This window comes from Dryobates pubescens, chromosome 20 (genome assembly GCF_014839835.1).
Source record: "Dryobates pubescens isolate bDryPub1 chromosome 20, bDryPub1.pri, whole genome shotgun sequence".
Classification (NCBI taxonomy): domain Eukaryota; kingdom Metazoa; phylum Chordata; class Aves; order Piciformes; family Picidae; genus Dryobates; species Dryobates pubescens.
The window spans coordinates 2829550-2848455 of NC_071631.1; the positions used below are offsets into that span (position 1 = coordinate 2829550).

At 55.1% G+C, this 18906-nt stretch overlaps 1 protein-coding gene across 1 annotated transcript in view; it reads right to left on the reverse strand.

Moving 5' to 3' along the window:
- Nucleotides 1–2542: 2542 nt before the first annotated feature.
- LOC128898222 (CUB and sushi domain-containing protein 1-like) overlaps nt 2543–18906 on the reverse strand; it is a 42123-nt gene continuing 25759 nt past the window's right edge. The window contains exons 11-24 of the mRNA XM_054170895.1: nt 18344–18520; nt 17356–17535; nt 14710–14883; nt 13797–13970; nt 12688–12761; nt 11982–12093; nt 9788–9967; nt 8943–9008; nt 8044–8205; nt 7121–7233; nt 6322–6409; nt 5335–5473; nt 4593–4768; nt 2543–3631 (exon numbers count right to left, since the gene is read on the reverse strand). Coding sequence (XP_054026870.1) covers nt 4609–4768; nt 5335–5473; nt 6322–6409; nt 7121–7233; nt 8044–8205; nt 8943–9008; nt 9788–9967; nt 11982–12093; nt 12688–12761; nt 13797–13970; nt 14710–14883; nt 17356–17535; nt 18344–18520 — 1799 coding nt within the window. The 3' untranslated portion in view covers nt 2543–3631; nt 4593–4608. The remainder of the gene's footprint in view (nt 3632–4592; nt 4769–5334; nt 5474–6321; nt 6410–7120; nt 7234–8043; nt 8206–8942; nt 9009–9787; nt 9968–11981; nt 12094–12687; nt 12762–13796; nt 13971–14709; nt 14884–17355; nt 17536–18343; nt 18521–18906) is intronic.

An 18906-nucleotide genomic window follows, 5' to 3' on the forward strand; every position in this document is an offset into this window, starting at 1 on the left:
TTTTTTCCCCCTTTTTTTCCCTTTTATTCTTTCCCCCCTTTCCTTTAGTTTCTTTTTTCTTTCAGTTTTTAAATTCTTTTTTTCCCCTTTCCTTTAAATTCTTTTTTCTTTTTTTATTCTTTTCCCCTTTCCTTTAGTTTCTTTTTTCTTTTTTTTTTCTTTTATTCTTTTCCCCCTTTCCTTTAATTTTTTCTTTCATTTTTAAATTCTTTTTTTCCCCCTTTCCTTTAGTTTCTTTTTTCTTTTAATTTTTAATTATTTTTTTCCCTTTCCTTTAGTCTCTTTTTTTCTTTCAATTTTTTATTATTTTTTCCCTTTTGTTTCTTTTTTTCTTTCATTTTTTTCCTTTCATTCTTTTTTCCCTTTCCTTTATTTTTTTTCATTGTTTAAAATTTTTTCCCTTTTCCTTTAGTTTCTTTTTTTTTCATTTTTATCCCTTTTATTCTTTTCCCCCTTTCCTTTTCCTTTAATTTCTTTTTTCCTTTCCTTTTCCCTTTCTTTTTCCTTTTCTTTCTTTTCTTCCTTTCTTTTCTTTTCTTTCTCTTTTTTCTTTCTTTCCCCTCCCCCCCTTTTATTCTTCTTTTCTTTCTCTCTTTTTTATTTTCTTTTTTCTTTCTTCCCCTCCCCCCTTTTTCTTTTTCCCTTTTCTTTCTTCCTTTCTCTTTTTTCTTAGTTTTCTTTTTTCTTTCTTCCCCTCCCCCATTTTTTTCTTTCCCCTCTCTTTTCCTTCTTCCTCTCTTTTCTTTCTCTTTTTTTCTTGCTGTTTTCTTTTTTCTTTCTTCCCCTTCCCCCTTTTTTTCTCCCACCCTTTTCTTTCTTTCTTTTTTTGTTTTCTTTTTACCTTTTGTTTATTTCTTCATTTATTTATTTACTTTAGCACAATGCCAGTCCTCTGGGCACAAGAATGGAGAATGGCACACATCAGGTCCCAGCCAGATGCAAACAAATGGGACAATCCCCCTCCCCTCCACCTCCTTTTGCTGCTGGGGCAGCAGCAGGCAATGCTATTCCATGGGTCCTGTGGAAGAGGCTCCACTCTACTCCCTGCCTTGGTGCTAAAACATTTCAGGGGCCCTTCACTCCCCTTGCCACCAGCTTCTCCTGGCTCCTGTATGGACTGGGAGGGATTCAGACAGGTGCTGAGCAGCAGAAGTGGTTCTCTGTGTGTGTGTGTGGACATCCCTGCAGCCCACTCTGACCACTTCACCTACAGCTCAGCCCAGTTTGCAGCTGGGAGAGGCTTTTCTTGAGCCTGGAAAGGCTCCAGCTCTGCCATGGTGGGATCCTGTGAGGTGTCCAGGTCCTGGGTACTGGAAGAGGGGTCAGGATGTTGCCATCATTGGCATCAGAGCACCAGGGTCTGCAAAGTCTTGCTGCCTTTGGGACCTGCCACGCACGGCAGCCCGGTCCCTTGGCTGCAGGGCAAAGGGCAGGAGGACAGGCTCTGGGTTTGGCCAAGGGCATGAAGCAAACAAAAACTGAGGCTGGGAAGGACTTTGGGGTCAAGTGTGGGCCAGGAGAGCAGACCTGAAGGTAGGGAGCAGCTGTCTGCTGGCAGACACAAGCCAAGGAACCAGAGCCACATCCTGGTCTCATCCCCCCAGTGTGAGGGGAGGCAGCTCCCTGCCCTCAGTGCAGCAACTGCTGAGGAACTGAAGGGGAGGCATCCCTTGGCCCCACACCCAAGTACCACCACAGCCTGGTCACTTACCCTTCAGCTCGCTCTGGGGCCCATGCCCTGTGGGCTGCAGGTGCCCGGACTGGAGCTGGCACCACTGCCAGCCTGACCTGGCTCCCTCAAGGAGCCCCACAGCCAGCTGGAAGGTGAGACCATCTCCCCCCACTGGTGTACTTGGCATGAGCTGGGGGCCTGCTGAGCTGCAGGCCATGGCCCAACAGTGGCCCTGAGCTGCCTGTGGTGCCCACCTCCACCTGGGCAGCACCTCTCTGACTTCTGCCCAGCACGGATCAGAGGCTCCCCCATAACAAACCAGAGCACCTCTGGCTGCTGGGGGTGGGGGGGGGCAGAGCTGGCATTAGGCTGGCCCTTCAGCAAGCAGGCTGCAGGCTGCTGCTTACTCTAAGAGAGCTGAATAAGAGACAGGAGTAAAAAAAATAAGATATATTTATATATACACACAGACAGAGTAAAAAGAAGAAACAAAACCAGGGGGGGTTGGAAAAAGACCAAACAAAACCCAGCAGACAACCCAAAGCTCAACTACCCTGTGGTTGGCATTAGGCAAAAAACCTCAGCTGAACAGGAGGGAGGGGGAAAGGCAGCTTTGAGGTGCAAGCATGGATGTAAACACCACCACCCACCAGCTCCCCATCCCCTGTTTGCCTTTTGCTTGTCCTTCCAAGTCTTCTGTAAGAAGAAGCTGCTTCCCTTCACACCACACTGCCCTGCCTCAGCTCAGCCTAAGGGTGGTGGAATGGCACTGTTGAGTTCCTGGGCTCCAGGAGTGGGGAGGCTCAAACCAAACAGAGCAAACAAAAACCCCAACACCCCCCCCCAAAAAAAACCCAACCAACCACCCCAACCCAAGGCCAGCAGCTCTCCTCCCTGTGAGAGGAGGAGCAGTGTCAGCAGGGCAACCTCCTCCTCTTCTAATGGGAGGGAAAATGTCAGGCAGCCTTATCTGCTCTCGCCAAAGCCAAGGCAACCTTTCTGCCCCTGGGAAATAAAGGGAAGAGCTTTGGAGAGAAATGAAACCCCTTATTGCATTGCCATTTGGAGGATCAATATGGAAAGGGCAAAGGCTTCTGAATGCAGCTGATGGGGGGTGGGGAATGGGCATTTGTTAAGAGCTCTTCGGGAAGAGGTTTTTGTCCCTTCGTTGTCTCTCAGCAAGTTCCTGCTCAGGGGGTTTGGATGCAGCTAGAGGCAGCAGCTGCTGGGAGAGGGCTGGGGCTGGGGGGTTGGGAGGGGGATGTTTCCTCACCAGCCCTGAGAGCTGCCTGAAATGAAGACAGGGGCAGGAGAAACCCAGCAGGAGCGCCCAAAGGAACTTTCAAGGGTGGGGAAGAGGAGGAAAAGCTTGGAGGAGTTTTGCTTTTCTGGTTGAGAAGGTCCCATCTGAGGACTCTTCCTCTGCAAGAGCTTTGGGTTGGGGGGAGGGGGGAGAAACAAACAAACCACCAAAGAAATCAGCCACAAAACCAAAGACAAAGCAAGTCCTCATCCTGTCCCATCCCAGTATGGTCCATCAACCCCACTCAGCACCTCGGGCAGTGGCCTCTCTGCTGTCCAAGCTCTTCCCAAGGCTGGCGGGACCCCCACGGAGCAGCCCACGGCTCCCTCCAGGAACGCATCACCAAGAGCAGGTCGTTAAAAGCCTTCCCATCACCTTGCCCCTCCCCAGGTCTTGGTGTTAGGCTGAGACCCACCAGCAGGGTGGGGGAGAGAGGAGCTGTGTTGGAGCAGACCTTTGGTTGGCTTCATCATCCACGGCAGGGTGGAGAGGCGGGGTGAGGATGACAGAGGACAGCCCAGCAGTCTCTCAGGACGTCAACACCAAGGAGGTGTAGCAGCTGCTCCACGGCCTCACCGAGGTTGGGAGGAGGGAAATGAGGAGGGAATGGATGGGGACTAGTGAGGTGAGACACAATCATCCACCAGACACCGACCCTGGAATGGGGAAGGAAAGGGGGGGGAGAGGCAAAGAGCTTGGTCAGTAGAGACAGCAAAGCCTGCAAGGGCTTCCTGATCTCCCACTGGGAATGTCCCAGCCTAGGACTCCTCTTGCAGCCCAGAGGCAGCTTTGGGCTAGGACATGAAGTTACTTCTCTGCACCTGGGCACCACAACTTCACACATTCCCAGATTTCATCAGGCTGGAAGGGACCCAACAAGGGTCCAACCCTCCTGCAGTCAGCAGGGACACCTCCAGCCAGAGCAGGTCCCCTTTGCTTTGCTTCTCTGCTCACTGTGCAAGCAGCCTGCTGGACTCACAGGGAACAACCCCTCTTAGAGCCCCTTCCCCTGGTGACTGTTCTCACCACAGAATTACAGACCAGGGTGGAAAAGACCTTTGAGGCCATCCAGTCCAACCTATCACCCAACACCATCTAATCAACCAAACCATGGCACTGAGTGCCCCATCCAGGCTTCCAGTGATGGGGACTCCACCACCTCCCTGGGCAGCACATCCCAGTGGCCAATGTCTCCTTCTGGGAAGAACTTCTTCCTGACATCCAGCCCAAGCCTCCCCTGGCACAGCTTGAGTCTGTGTCCTCTTGTTCTGGTGCTTGCCAGGGAGAAGAGACCAACCCCCACCTGGCTACAACCTCCCTTCAGGCCTCTGGAGGTGTTCAAGAGGGGATTGGACCTGGCACTTGGTGCCATGGTTTAATAGTCAGGAGGTGTTGGCTGACAGGTTGGACTTGATGATCTTTGAGGTCTTTTCCAACCCAGTTGATTCTATGATTCTCTCTGGCTTTCCTTTACCCCTGGCCCCCCCAAAGCAGCAAGAGCCAGAGCTGAGCATTACTGCTTTGGGTCTTGCCCTGGGTGTCCTGACTGCTTTGAGAGGCACTTGAGAAGGGATCAGCAGGAGGAGAGTGGAGGCCCTGGGGGTCAGGGGCACTCACCAGGCAGGGCTGGGTGCTATACAGCTGTGCAGACAGTGCTGACTGTGAACTCTGTCTCGTTGGCCATGATGTCTGTGGGCTGCAGGTTGCGGTCATACATTGGGTTCTCAAAGGTTGCTCTCACGTTGGTGTTTTCATGGCCAGCATAGCCATTGAATGGGACTTTTGGTCTTCTCCTGCAGGGTGGGGAGAGACACAAAATCCAGACAGGTCATGGCTGAAAAGCAAGAGGATGAGAGAGCAGAGCAGAACAGTGCAGAGCAGAGCAGAGCAGAGCAGAGCAGAGCAGAGCAGAGCAGAGCAGAGCAGAGCAGAACAGAATAGAATAGAATAGAATAGAATAGAATAGAATAGAATAGAATAGAACAGAACAGAACTAACCAGGTTGGAAAAGACCTTTGAGATCATCCAGTCCAACCTATCACCCAACACCATCTAATCAACTAAACCATAGCACCAAGCACCCCATGAAGTCTCTTCCTAAACACCTCCAGGGATGGGGACTCCACCACCTCCCTGGGCAGCACATCCCAATGGCCAATCTCTCTTGATGGGAAGAATTTCTTCCTAACACCCAGCCCATACCTCCCCTGGCACAGCTTGAGACTGTGTCCTCTTGTTCTGGTGCTGCTTGCCTGGGAGAAGAGACCAACCCCCACGTGGCTAGGCTCTTGTCAGTGGTGGCAAGGGGCAGTGGGCACAAGGTGGGAGCCAGGAGGTTCCATCTCCTCCTGAGGCCTACCTGTGTTTGTAGAGATAAAGCACAAACCCTGCAATAATCAGGGCTATGAAAGGCACAAGGATGGCAGCTGCCACAGAACTGCTGTTGGATGCAAAGTGGTGTCCTATTGATTCTGGATCATTTTCCATCATGCTGATGTCTGAAAGACAGAAGAAGCAAAAAGCATTTCAGGCACCACTGTGGGAGATGTGGGGGCTTGAGCTACAGCTTATGTCCTCAGCAACAGAAGAAGATTCATGGCATGGGTTGGGTTGGAAGGGACCTCAAAGATCATCCAGCTCCAACCCCTTGCCCTAGGCAGGGACACCTCCCACTTGACCAAGCTGCTCAAGGCCTCATCCAGCCTGGCCTTGAACACAAGCCAGGGCAGAGCTGCTGCATCCGTGGCACAGGGAGGTGAGGATGGAGTGAGGTGCAGGGTGGAGATGCTGCCAGGCTATGGGGACCTCCTCCCCTCCAGCAGCACAGCACCACTTGGCCTGAAACATGAAACAGAAGCTTCCACCACAGATGGAAGCTTGACCACAGAGGTTTGAGGGTACTCAACTGCTGCTCAGGTTTGGGGTCTGCCCGAGAGAGGGGAGCTGGAAAGGGTTTAAGCTGATTGAAGCTCAAAACCAGCTACCAAGATCTGGCCCAGCAGGGTTGAAAATGAAAGGCAGGGAGAGAAGAAACGTTCCCTGTTTGGAAACAACCTCCACTACACACACACCTCCACTACACCCACACCTCCACCACCACCCACACCTCCACCACCACCCACACCTCCACCACCACCCACACCTCCACTACACCCACACCTCCACCACCACCCACACCTCCACCACCACCCACACCTCCACTACACCCACACCTCCACCACCACCCACACCTCCACTACACCCACACCTCCACTACACCCACACCTCCACTACACCCACACCTCCACCACCACCCAAGCCCAGCCCCCAGCCAGCAAGGGTAAAGCAGCAATCAGCAGGAGGTTACCAAGTCTCTGGAGGCCAAACTGCCCAAAGCCTTTGCCACGCACGAAGCCCTGGTACACGAAAGTGCCACTGGAAGACTCTGATGAAACCTGCAAGGAGAGCAGAGTGGAGATCACCAGATGTGGCCAGCCCTTCCCTGGGATGTTAGCACCCATCCTACCCCAGCCTCTGTCGAGTTCATGCAGAGCACCCATCTGACTCAATCCCCAGAAAGCTGTGGTGGGTTTGAAGAAGTCCAAGGCCTGGTGAGGACTCTGACATCTCAGAGGAAGGAAGGGGAAAAAAGTTCTTTGCTTGCAATAAACCACAGAAGACTTCATTGATCCAGCTGGGATAACAAAGCCTCCAGGCTGCAGCTGGCCATGGGTCAATCAGATGCATGTTTCTTCTGAGCTCCAGTGAGCTCTTCAGAGCATGGGAAGTTAGCAGAGATAGAAATTGGGGTGAGGAGTGGAGTCCAGAGGGGAAGATTAGCTCTGCTGCCTTGATGTTGAACAGATAGCAAATGCTAACATGGAATTAATCATGTTGCTTTCTCCTCCACTGTTATCTGGGAAGGCTTTAGGGATTTCAAACCACAGGGCAACAGGAGCCCAGCCAGCTGCCAGGGAGCATGGAGGAGCTGGCTGTTGTCTGATGTTGTCTCTGTGCCCTGTGCCCCCTCCAAGCAAGCAGAACGTCAGCCTCATCTTGCCCACCAGCTGAGGGACTTACTGCCCTAGCTTCAGCAAGAGGAAAGCTGGGGGAGCAATGGGAGGAGCTGGGGGGGGGATTGGTGCAGGAGGTGGCCAGGCACTTACATGTCCATCCAGAGCCCATTTGTCAGTCTTGAACTTGTTGACAAAGGTCTCCACTGGCCCTGTTATTTGGTAGACCTGGAGGAGCAGGTGCACATCTTCTCTCTTGTAAACACCTGCAAAAGAGAAGGGACTTGGGATCTCCAGCTGAGCTCAAAGTGATTATCTTTCTACCTGAGACAGTGGAGAGGTCACCTCAGCGTCTTAGGAGGACACCCAAGCCTAGCCATGGGACACACAATCCCATGGCCACCTCCAGGGTATTAAAGACCCTTTGCCCGTGGGGAGAGACTCAGCTGCCCATGTTCAGGTCCTGCTGTTGGATCAGCAGCACCCTGGTGCCCCACAGAAGGCAGGGACAAGGAGCACCCACAGCATTCCAGTGGCTTTACCTTAATCTCCAAGTCCAGCAGGCAGGGAATGGCCGGGCTGGGCTGAGCTGCTTTGCAGTAGAGTCAAAGCAAACTCAGCTGCATGCTCACTACAGCTCCCTGAGAGGAGCCTGGGGTTGGGTGGGGGTTGGTCTCTTCTCCCAAGGTACAAGTGATAGGAGAAGAGGGAATGGCCTCAGGCTGCACCAGGGGAGGTTTAGGTTGGACAGCAGAAGAGAATTCTTCACTGAAAGGGTTCTCAAAGCTTGGCCCAGGCTGCCCAGGGAGGTGGTTGAATCCCCATCCCTGCAGGAGGCAGAGCTGTGGTGCTGAGGGCCATGGTTTGGCACTGGGGCTGAGTCAGAGGGTGGTTGGACTCAATCCTGAAAGCCTTTTCCAACCCAAACAGTTCTATCATTGCCTCTCCTGCTCCAGTCAGAGCTTGGAGGCTTCAGACCTGGGTGCTGCAGCAAAGCTGTCTCGGAGCATCGCTGCCACCCAGCCAGCAGCAGGTGCTGCCCCTCCCAACACCAAAGTCCACATCAGCTCCCTTACCAGACACCTGGAGCTCCACACCACTGTGGTCTATCAGGGTGGCATTGACTTTACTGGTGGCAGGGTCAAAGCTGGTGACGGAGAGCATCGCCGGCTGCTTTTTCCCCATGTACTCGTAGGAGCCTTTCCAAAGGGAATTCCTTGCAAACACATCAGCAGGCACTGGGAAAACCACAGCAGGTGGGGAGGGAGCCCAAGAAGAGGAGGGTTGGTTATTCCCACAGTTCAGAAATCAGAAGGCTGAGCACATTTCCTCCTTTCTCTGCATTCAGAAATGCCTCTTTCAGCATCTCCAGCGCCACCCACTCCCTGCCTTATCCCCACCCGCTACAGAGCCAAGGAGAGGAGAACCAACAAGCTGAGGACTCCAGTTTGGGTTGTTTGGACTAAATATGCCACTGAAGGTCTAAAACCAAACCCAGCCCCCCCCCTCCCCCCCAAGCATTCCTTAGGAAAAGCTGAGAGCAAATGTTTGGTTTGATTCCCAAAGGTCTCATACAAAACTTGGACCCCCGGAGGGCCCCAGGGCTGTCTGAGCTCAATTTAAGGCTCCAGCATGGTTGGGGCTGGAAAGGACCTCTGGAGAGCATCCAGTCCAACCCCCCCCGCTCCAGCAGGGCACCCACAGCAGCTTGCCCAGGATCACAATGGCCAGGTTGGGATCTCTCCAGAGGAGAGGACTCCACAGCCTCTCTGGGCAGCCTGCTCCAGGGCTCTCTCCACTGGCACCTGGCGATGCGTGACCAGGCTGGGGCGCAGGAGCTGCTTCCACCAACCCAGCAGGTTCAAGGCCTACAAGGACAGCTGAGTTCCTGGCTGCCCTGGGAGAAAGGAGGGGAGGGGAGGGCCCAGGGTTGGTGGTGCTGTGCCCCCTGGAAGCAGGAGCCCCCGGGCGGTACCTGAGACCTTGGCGAGCGGCGGGTCCCGCGCGGTGCCCACCGGCCTCCCGCTGGGACGGATGTCAGCTGCGAGAGAGGGGAGAACACGGCTGCTGAGGCTGCAGCAGCTGCTGGCCTGGAGACATTCCTGCTCTGCTGGTGGAGGAGAGCCTCCAGCTGGCTCTGCTCACACCCAGAATGAGGCTGCAAGTCTGAGGGCTTTGCACAGGGCCCTGCCCAGCCCATCTGCACCGGCAGGAAGCTTCCATCTGCTGTCCCCTCCCTGCCACCGGCTCCAAAGCAGGGCCCATGGAGAGCTGCCATGCTCCTTGAGAGCCATGCAGCTCTGCTTCGAGGTAACACCTTTCCACCTGCCTGCTCTAGGACTTTGTGGTAGGTGAAAGATCCATAGAATGGGTTGGGTTGGAGGGGACCTTGAAGATCATCCAGGTCCAACCCTCTGCCATGGGCAGGGATGCTTCCCACCAGCCCAGGGTGCTCAAGGCTTCACCCAACCTGGCCTTGGACACCTCTAGGGAGGGCACATCCACAACCTCCCTGGGCAACCTGTTCCAGAGTCTCACTGTAAGGAATTTCCTCCTAATCTCCAGTTTAAATCCCCCCTCCTCCAGCTTCACTTGTCTCATGCAGATGCTTCTAGACCCAAACCTCCAGGCAGAGAATCCCCCAGCTGCCTTTGCCCTGGGTCCTGTGCAGGAACCCCCCCAGTGAGAGCTGGGATCTCCACAGCCAGCTCAGCCATGCAAAGCCACAGCTTCAGGGGGAGGTCTAAGAGAGGAGCTGTGGGGCTGCAGCACTGCCCTGTGCAGAGGTGTGGGCAGTGCCAGGCTGCTGAGAGCTTGTACCCAGGCAAATAGGAGGCTTTCCTGTCCAGCTGCCATCTGCTTTGCAGGTCCGGTGCTCAGATCCTCCAGTGAGATAGAAGCCACTCTGGCAGGAGTAGATCAAGGTGTAGCCCAGAGAGGGCAAATCCAGAGCACCAACGTTGGCATGGGAGGGGGTCTCTGGCTGCTTGCAGTGGTGAGCTGGAAAGCAGAAGGGAAACAGAGATGAGAGACACCACCCAGACATGCACAGAGGGGGGGAAGAGTGACACCCTGATGTCAGCAGGGACAGACATCTCTTTGAAGAGCTGTTTTCAGCCCAAGCTTGCTCTGCTCACTGAGGCAGATGAAGCCATGCCAGGATTTCTCCCAGCTGGAGGATTTAATGAGGTCCCTTCCCATGCTCTGTCTGCTAAAGCTCCCCAGGGATCCTACCCTTGGGTCCAGCTTCCAGGAGCTGAAACCCAGGCTCTGCTCTTCACACTTTTTAAAGGCAAAAGCACCCAGACCAAATGATGCTGAGGACAGCTTCCTCCTCCCTCTGACTCTGACCCCAGAGCTGTGTTCCAGGCACATCTGCAGGCTGAAAGCTGCCTTTACAGGCAGGGACACCTCCCACCAGCCCAGGCTGCTCAGGGCCTCATCCAGCCTGGCCTTGAACACCTCCAGGGAGGGGACATCCACAGCCTCCCTGGGCAACCTGTGCCAGTGTCTCCCCACCCTCACTGGAAAGAATTTCTTCCTGATCTCCAGCCCTAATCTGCCCTCCTCAAGCTTCAATCCATTCCCCCTCATCCTCTCACAACAAGTCCTTGTCTAAAGTTCCTCCCCAGCTTTCCTGTAGCCTCCTTCAGCTATTGGGAGGCTGCTCTAAGGTCTCCCCAGAGCCTTCTCTCCTCCAGAGTGAACAACCCCAGCTCTTGTAGCCTGTCCACCACAGGTGAGGTGCTGCAGCCCTCTGACCATCAGCTCAGGGCAGTGATTCCATTACAGAGCTGCTTCTGTGCAATTTGCCTTCATGGGACCAGTACCCTGCTCCTAATTTGCACCCAGCTGTCCAGAGGATCAGAGACTGAGTCCTCAGATGTCTGCAGCAGTCATAAATTCCTAGAAGTGCTCCATAACTCTCAGGATTTGGCCCATGGGAGTGGGAGCTGAGCTCATCCAGCTCCCTGCCACCTGAGTGTGTGCCTGTGCTGCTCTGTCAGTCCTGCTGTAAATGTGTCACCACTTGCCTTGAGAAGTTATGGCCCCAAACAAATCAATCACAGAGCCAAGTAGCTCCCTCTCACCCTCTGCTGTAAATTTGCCCCTTCTGTAGCTCCTCAAACTGCTCATGAAGGGAAACAAATCCTCAGCAGCCTTCAGGAGGCATTGTCTTCAGCCTCCTTTTACAGAGGATGAAAGGGCAAGCACAGAAAGATGAAGAGTGTGAGCTGGACTCAGCTGGTCTGGGAGCTCCAGCTGCAAGTCCACAGCCTGGCTGGGAGGCAGCAGCTCAGCCCTCATTAGAGTGACTACATCCAACTCATGCTGTGGAGGGAGAGAGCTTTCCACTGAGCCCAAAGGCCTTAAACCTAAGCTCAGTGCTTCTTGCTGGCATGGGTAAGCCTAAGCCATAAAATCATGGAATCACCTTCCAGATCATCAGGTCCCCCACAGCCATGGACCCAGCACTGCCAGCTCACCACTGAACCATGGCCCTCAGCACCACATCTCCACAGCTTGGAGATCTCCCCAGGGATGAGACCTCCACCAGCAGCAGGGAATGGAATCATGGAGCCAGAGTCACAGTTCTGCAGGGCTGCAGAGTCACAGTTCCCCTCCCCCAGCTTCACAGGAGGGGTTGGGTTGGAAGGGACCTCAAAGCTCAGCCAGTTCCAACCCCCCCTGCCATGGGCAGGGACACCTCCCACCAGCCCAGGCTGCTTAAGGCTTCATCCAGCCTGGCCTTGAACACCTCCAGGGAGGGGGCATCCTCAGCCTCCCTGGGCAGCCTGTGCCAAGAATTTCTTCCTGATCTCCAGCCTCAACCTCCCCTCCTCCAGCTGCAATCCGTCCCCTCTCATCCTCTCACAACAAGCCCTTGGCAAAAGTCCCTCCCCAGCTTTCAGGCAGGCCCCTTGCAGCTGCTCCAAGGTGTGCCTGGGGAAGGAGAGCCCCACAGCAAGGTGGCCTTGCCAAGCCCTGGGCCAGAAGCCCTGCCCGGACTCACGGACGCAGTCCGGCTGCACGCCGCTCCACGTCAGGTTGGGCAGGCAGGTCCTGGTGGTGGAGCCCTGCAGCAGGTAGCCCTTCTGGCACTTGAAGAAGATGATGCTGCCCACCTGGGAGAGGAGACAAACCACTGCAGCTCTGCAACACCAAAGCACTTCTCTCGTTTTCCAGCCTGCACACTGCTGGAGGCCAGACCAAAGCAAAGCACTGGAAGGCTTGGGCCTGAAAATGAGTGGCAATGGTGGCCCCAGGGGCAACATTAATTGCACTGAGAGTGCACACAAGAGACACAGGGATGCATGGGAGGAGACACAAGGGACACAGGGATCCATGGGAGGAGACACAAGGGACACAGGGATCCATGGGAGGACACAGGGACCTATGGGAGGAGACACAAGGGACACAGGGATGCATGGGAGGAGACACAAGGGACACAGGGACCCATGGGAGGACACATCAAGGACACAGGGATGCATGGGAGGACACACCAGGGACACAGGGATGCATGGGAGGACACAGAGATCCATGGGAGGACACATCAAGGACACAGGGACCCATGGGAGGACACACAAAGGACACAGGGATGCATGGGAGGACACACCAGGGACACAGGGATGCATGGGAGGGACTCAGGCATGGCCCAAGCACCACAAGTGCAGGGTGCACCAGGGTGCAGCCAAGGGCCCCTGCTGCTGTGCCCCTACCTGGTAGCCCTGGGAGTTGTTCTGCATCCCGAAGAGAGGCACGCCAGGGTCCGCACAGGTCGTGAGGCTGGGGTCTGCAAAGCCAAGAAGAGAGGCAGCCTGGCAAAGGAGACCTGGAGGCAGCCAGGGCAGAGCTCTGCCTGCCCCTGCCCTGCACACACAGAGCCTGTGGTGCCTCTGCCCCAGGACAGCAGCCTTTTGCTCCAGGAGGAGCAGACAGCACCGAGGAACCCACCCGGATCTTTGTGCCCCTCGAAGCCCTGCCTGCTGCAGCACAACCCAGCCACAGGCAACTCCAGCACCAACAGAAATGCCCTGCCAGGGACTCCTCCTCCCTTCCCCTGTCCTACACACCAAGAGCAAAGCACTCAGCTGCGCCTCTGCTTCCCCCCAGATGCCTCCTGCACCGAGGGCTGAGGTCGCCCTGTCCCCTGCTGCACCCTGGGGCAGAACCTTCATCCTGCTGGGCTTGGCTCAGCCATCGCTGGCAGGTTCACCCCTGGAGCCTCCCCACTGTGCAGTGATTGATGGGGGCTGGGAGCTTTAATGCATCTCAGATAGATAATCTCCTCTTACACCTCATGTGGGCTCAATCCATCAGAAGATGACTACTCCCAATTCTGTACAACCTCTGCTGCTGCTCCTCCAGCATCTATCACCTGCTTTTTGCTGTCATCTTTAGGGTTTTCTATCACTTTTTTTCCCCTCCTGTCACCTTTTCCCCCCCCACCTTCTCTCCCCCCCTTCCCCACCCCCATCTCCAGCCCATCGACAGCAGCAGGCTGTCAATGCAGCCAAGGCAGAGATGCATCCCATCAGTATCATATTCCTTGGACACACAATATATTGACCCCCATCAGAGGCAGGAAGCCTGGGGACAGGGACTGAATCTTAAGCAGCAAGCCCCAAGAGAAGGAGAGAGGTTGGCTACCCCTAGCTGGAAGACAGAAACCCAAAGCAGCAGCCCTGCACATTCTGGTCCTCAGGGGAGCCAGGTGCTGATCTCTGCAGAGCCAGAAGACAAACCCAACCTTGCCACAAACAGGGAAGGGAGGTGGCCACTCAAAGCTGTTTGCTTGCAGCTGCAGGCCAGAAGAGTCTCCCCTTACCTATGCAGCTGGGCTGGGTCCCACTCCATGTCCCATCAGACTGGCAGAACCTCCTGGCCGACCCCACCAGCACCAGCGGGGCTAAGCAGGAGAAGGAGACGGACGAGCGGTAGGTGAAGCCTCTGTCCTCCCTCCTGCCCTGGGCAGGTATCCCTGGGTCACCACAGAACACAGCTGCAATGGGCAGAGAGACAAGTGGGCAGTGATGGACCTCCCCAAGGACATGTTCAGAACTAGAGATGGGTTTGTTGATGGCCCAAACCTTACCAGTCCCTGCCACCAATCTCTGCTCCAGACCAACATCAGCCTCTGGGGTTGACCACAGAGTTGGAAGGAGAAGGCATTGCAGGCTGCTTTCCTTCTCACAGAAACAGAGAAGGGTGGAAGGGACCTTAAAGATCATCCAGTCCAACCCCTCCTGCTGAAGCAGGGCACCCACAGCAGCTTGCCCAGGATCAGTGGGCAGAGGGGGTTGGAATCTCTGCAGAGGAGGAGACTCCACAACCTCTCTGGGCAGCCTGCTCCAGGCCTGCAGCAGCCTCACACCAAACAAGTTTCTCCTTAAGTTCAAGTGAAACCTCCTGGGTTCCAGTTTGTGCCCCCTGCCCCTTGCTCTGTCCCTGGGCACCACTGAGAAGAGCCCAGCCCCATTTTCTTGCCCCCCTCCCTTCAGCTCTTGCTGAGCACTGCTCAGCTCCCCTCTGGGGCTGCTCTTCTCCAGGCTCCACACCCGCAGGGCTCTCAGCCTTTCCTCCTCACACAGATGCTCCAAGCCCCTCAGCATCTTCATGGCCCTCTGTTGTACTCTCTCCTGTAGTCTCTCTCGACCTGGGGAGCCCAGAACTGGTCCCAGCCCTGCAGGTGCAGCCTCCCACCCCTGGGTTCTAAGCCCAGCCCAGCCCAGGGCACTCACGGAAGCACTGCGGGATCTCTCCGCTCCAGCTGCCGTTGCCCTCGCAGGTGAGCACAGCAGGCAGGGAGAGTTGGTAGCCTTCCAGGCAGGCATAGCTCACACTGGAGCCCCAGCTGAAATCCGAGCCCACCACCTTCCCGTTGGGAATGGCTTGTGGGGATTTGCAGAGGATAGCTGAAGGGGGAAACAAAAGGAGGCTCAGCCCCGCGGAGCTCTCGGCAGCCTTCCTGCTCCTACCCAGCAAGCTGCTGCAGGATCAGAGCCACGTTCTGCTCTCAAACACACATCTCCTGGGACTAGCAGGGCTTCCACCAGCTTTCCCAGCTCTGTGTGCAGATGTACACCTCAGGAATATTTTTTTTCCCCTTTGAAGTTTGGAGTTACCAAAATCCCCAAGTCTCAGAATCACAGAATCAGAGAATCAACCAGGCTGGAAAAACCCTCAGAGATCATCAAGTCCAACCTGTCACCCAACACCTCCTGACACCCAAACCATGGCTCCAAGGGCCACATCCAAGCCCCTCTTTAACACCTCCAGGGATGGGGACTCCACCACCTCCCTGGGCAGCACATTCCAATGGCCAGTTACTCTTTGCGGGAAGAACTTTCTCCTCACCTCCAGCCTAAACTTCCCCTGGCACAGCTTGAGACTGTGTCCTCTTGTTCTGGTGCTGGCTGCCCGGGAGAAAAGCCCAACCCCCACCTGGCTACAACCTCTCTTCAGGGAGTTGCAGAGAGCAAGAAGGTCTCCCCTGAGCCTCCTCTTCTCCAGGCTAAGCAACCCCAGCTCCCTCAGCCTCTCCTCCCAGGGCTGTGCTCCAGACCCCTCCCCAGCCTCGCTGCCCTTCTCTGGACACCTTCCAGCATCTCCATGCCCTTCTTTAACTGAGGGGCCCAGAAGTGGGCTCAGTACTCGAGCTGTGACCTAACCAGTGCTCCCCTTGCTCTGGGGCACTCCTCAGGGAAGATTTTGTGAAGCTCACCCATCCATGATTTCATGAGGACTCTACAGGCCTGATGCTGCAAGGTTCCCTGACCAAGTCAGACCTGGGAGTCGCTGCTTGCCTCCAGCTGAAGCCAAAACCCCCTCTGTGCTTTAGTGGGAAACCTCTTGTGAAAGAGGCAGAGGTTTTGGAGAACCTGGCTGAGCTTCAGCTGAGCAGCAGAATCACCAACCAGTCCTGATTCCATCTACTCCAGGGTGTTCTAATATGACTATTTTATTTCCCTTCCCCACCCCCAGCTCTTTGCTTTCCAGCTCAGAGGAGGAGCAGTGGGGAAGAGATGCTGAACTCATGCAAATCAGCCTGGCCCCCAAATGAGCCTCTGGGCACACTCTGGATTATTCCTGCAACATTAACTCAGTGGAGAGAATGAAAGGGGAGTGTGAGGATTGCTCTTTGCAGCCTCTGAAGGAGCTGAAGTGGACTTGGGAAGTGGGTTTTGCTCTTTATTTCCCACCCCCACCCCCCACCTGGTCTGTGTTTAGATCAGCATCATGCCAGGTGAATTTGCCAGCTTGCCAAAGGAGGACACAGAGGTTGCTCCAAGCCTTATCTCCACTTGGTGGGGGAGTAAAACACTTGCAGGAGAGCTCTTCTGCAGCTGTTCTGTTATTTCCTTTTCCTATCTCTGAGCTACAGAGGCAGTCTCAGAACTGAGAAATAATGAAAGGAGCTGGGAGAGACATTTTTCAGCCTTCCAGATGATGGCAGGGAAGCGTGTGCCTGCAAAGCACAGCCTTTCCTTGCAGGCTGATCTGAGGTTTGGGCAAGAGGAAGTCCCTTTGCTCTCTGTGCTTCATTTCTCCTTCTTTACTACAGGGCTAGCAGCAATTGCCTGCCTCCCAGGCATGTTGTGATGACTGAGAGACCTAAAGCTGGCAAGGTGTCCATGCTGTGGTGATGGAATTGTGCAAGTGCCAGCACCAGAGGGGACAGGCTGGGTGACAGGAGTGAGGGACAACCAGCAAGGGCCAGACTGAGTGATAAGAGTGAGGGACAACCAGCAAGGGCCAGACTGAGTGATAAGAGTGAGGGACAACCAGCAAGGGCCAGACTGAGTGATAAGAGTGAGGGACAATCAGCAAGGGCCAGACTGAGTGATAAGAGTGAGGGACAACCAGCAAGGGCCAGACTGAGTGATAAGAGTGAGGGACAACCAGCAAGGGCCAGACTGAGTGATAAGAGTGAGGGACAACCAGGTAGGATCAGACTGAGAGAGACAGGAGTGAGGGACAACCAGGTAGGGTCAGACTGAGAGACAGGAGTGAGGGATAACCAGGTAGGGTCAGACTGAGTGATAAGAGTGAGGGACAGCCAGGTAGGGTCAGACTGAGACAGGAGTGAGGGACAACCAGGTAGGGTCAGACTGAGTGATAAGAGTGAGGGACAGCCAGGTAGGGTCAGACTGAGAGACAGGAGTGAGGGACAACCAGGCAGGGTCAAATTGAGAGACAGGAGCCAGGAACAACCAGGTAGGGCCAGAGTGAGACAGGAGTGATGCACTCCTAGCTAGCACAGAGTGAGTTGCACAGGACCAAGGAACTCCCCGTGCAGCAGGCTGCTGCCTGTTGCCTTGGTGTGGGCTGCAAGCAGTTGGTGGCCTGTAGGACCTGCCCCCTCCCAGCCAAGGCAGCAGCCTCACCCTTGCAGGAGGGCTTGGTGCCGTTCCAGGTGCGGTCCTTGGTGCAGGTGAGGGAGGATGCCCTGTCTGACTCCATCATGTAGCCAGGGGTGCACTGGAACTCCACTGTCTTGTTGTAGGTGAAGTCGCTGCCCAGCCGGATGCCGTTGGCCGGCACCCCGGGGTCGCCACAGTTGATCACTGCCAAAGCAGAAAAGAAAGAGGCATTTCTGGCTGCCCATCCCATGCCCAGCTGGCCCTTGGCCCTTGTCCTGTCTGGAGCTGCAGGGACTGAAGAACCCCTGGTGGTCCTGAGCATCTATCACTGCAAGATGTCATCCACTTGCGGTGCAGAAAGGAGCGTTTGGGGCAGGCTGGGCTGCGGCTCCTGGGGGAAACTTTGGTTCTGCTGAGTGGAGTGAGCAGGGATCTCCATGGAACACTAAGACCTTGCAAGAAGAAGTATTAACTCCCATGAAACATTAAAGAAAACCTGGGTCAAAGCCAGGCTAGGTGGAAGACAGTGTGCCCGTGGCACCCCCAGCTCTGCCTACTCCGCTTACTGTCTCTTATGTAAGGCCACGTTTGCCACCATCCCTGCTCCTGCTGCAGCCACCCCTGGGGAGAAGCCAGGAGGAAATGCAGCACTGAGGGCTTCAGAGCTCAGCTCATGCATGTCCTGGTGCTGGCACACCAGCAGGCAGGATGCTGACATTCAGAAGCAGCCCCAGAGAGCCCCTCCGAGTCGGCTGACATCTAACTCCTGAAGTTATTACAGAGCTCCCTTCATCCAGCTGGAAAAAAAAACCCAACCCCAAAGCAAGAGTTTTCCATTAGGTGCTCCCAGACCTGGCAGGCTGAGAGGCTGCTGCTGCCACAGGGCACTTTAGCTGAGGTTCTCAGCATGGCACACGTGTGTGTGCTCATCCCCAGCGTGCAGCCAAGGCCCATGCCCAGAGCCTGGCACCATCCTTCAGCTCATCTCCCAGGAATCCATCCCAGTGCTCACCTGTACACTCTGGACTGGTCCCAGTCCAGGTCCCATTCACTGTGCAGTGCCTGCTCAGCACCCCTGTGGAGTAATAACCTTCCCTGCACTGATAAATGATGGAGCTGGAGAACACTAAGCCATCGTTGAATAGGACCCTGGCGTTGCTGGGGGTCCCTGGGTTTCCACAGGAGATCACTGGGAAGCAAAAGGGCCAAGTTAAAAACCACCCCAGACACAAGCAACCCTCCCCACACACAAAACCACCCCAGACACAAGCAACCCTCCCCACACACAAAACCACCCCAGACACAAGCAACCCTCCCCACACACAAAACCACCCCAGCACAACCAACCCTCTCCACACAACCCCCAAGGCTTCCATCCTGCACCTGACTCTTCTTCATGCAGCTAAGACAAGCTGGGGGTTCATTAGATTGGATTCCAGGCCCTTATTTGCCTCCTGTCCTGCAGGCTTTAGGGAAGAGTCTCTCTGCAGCCTGCTTTTAGGCTCCCACACCTCTGAGCTTCCAGCTGGATACATGATGCAGTGGATTGCCCTGCACTGGGCTGCTTGAAGACTC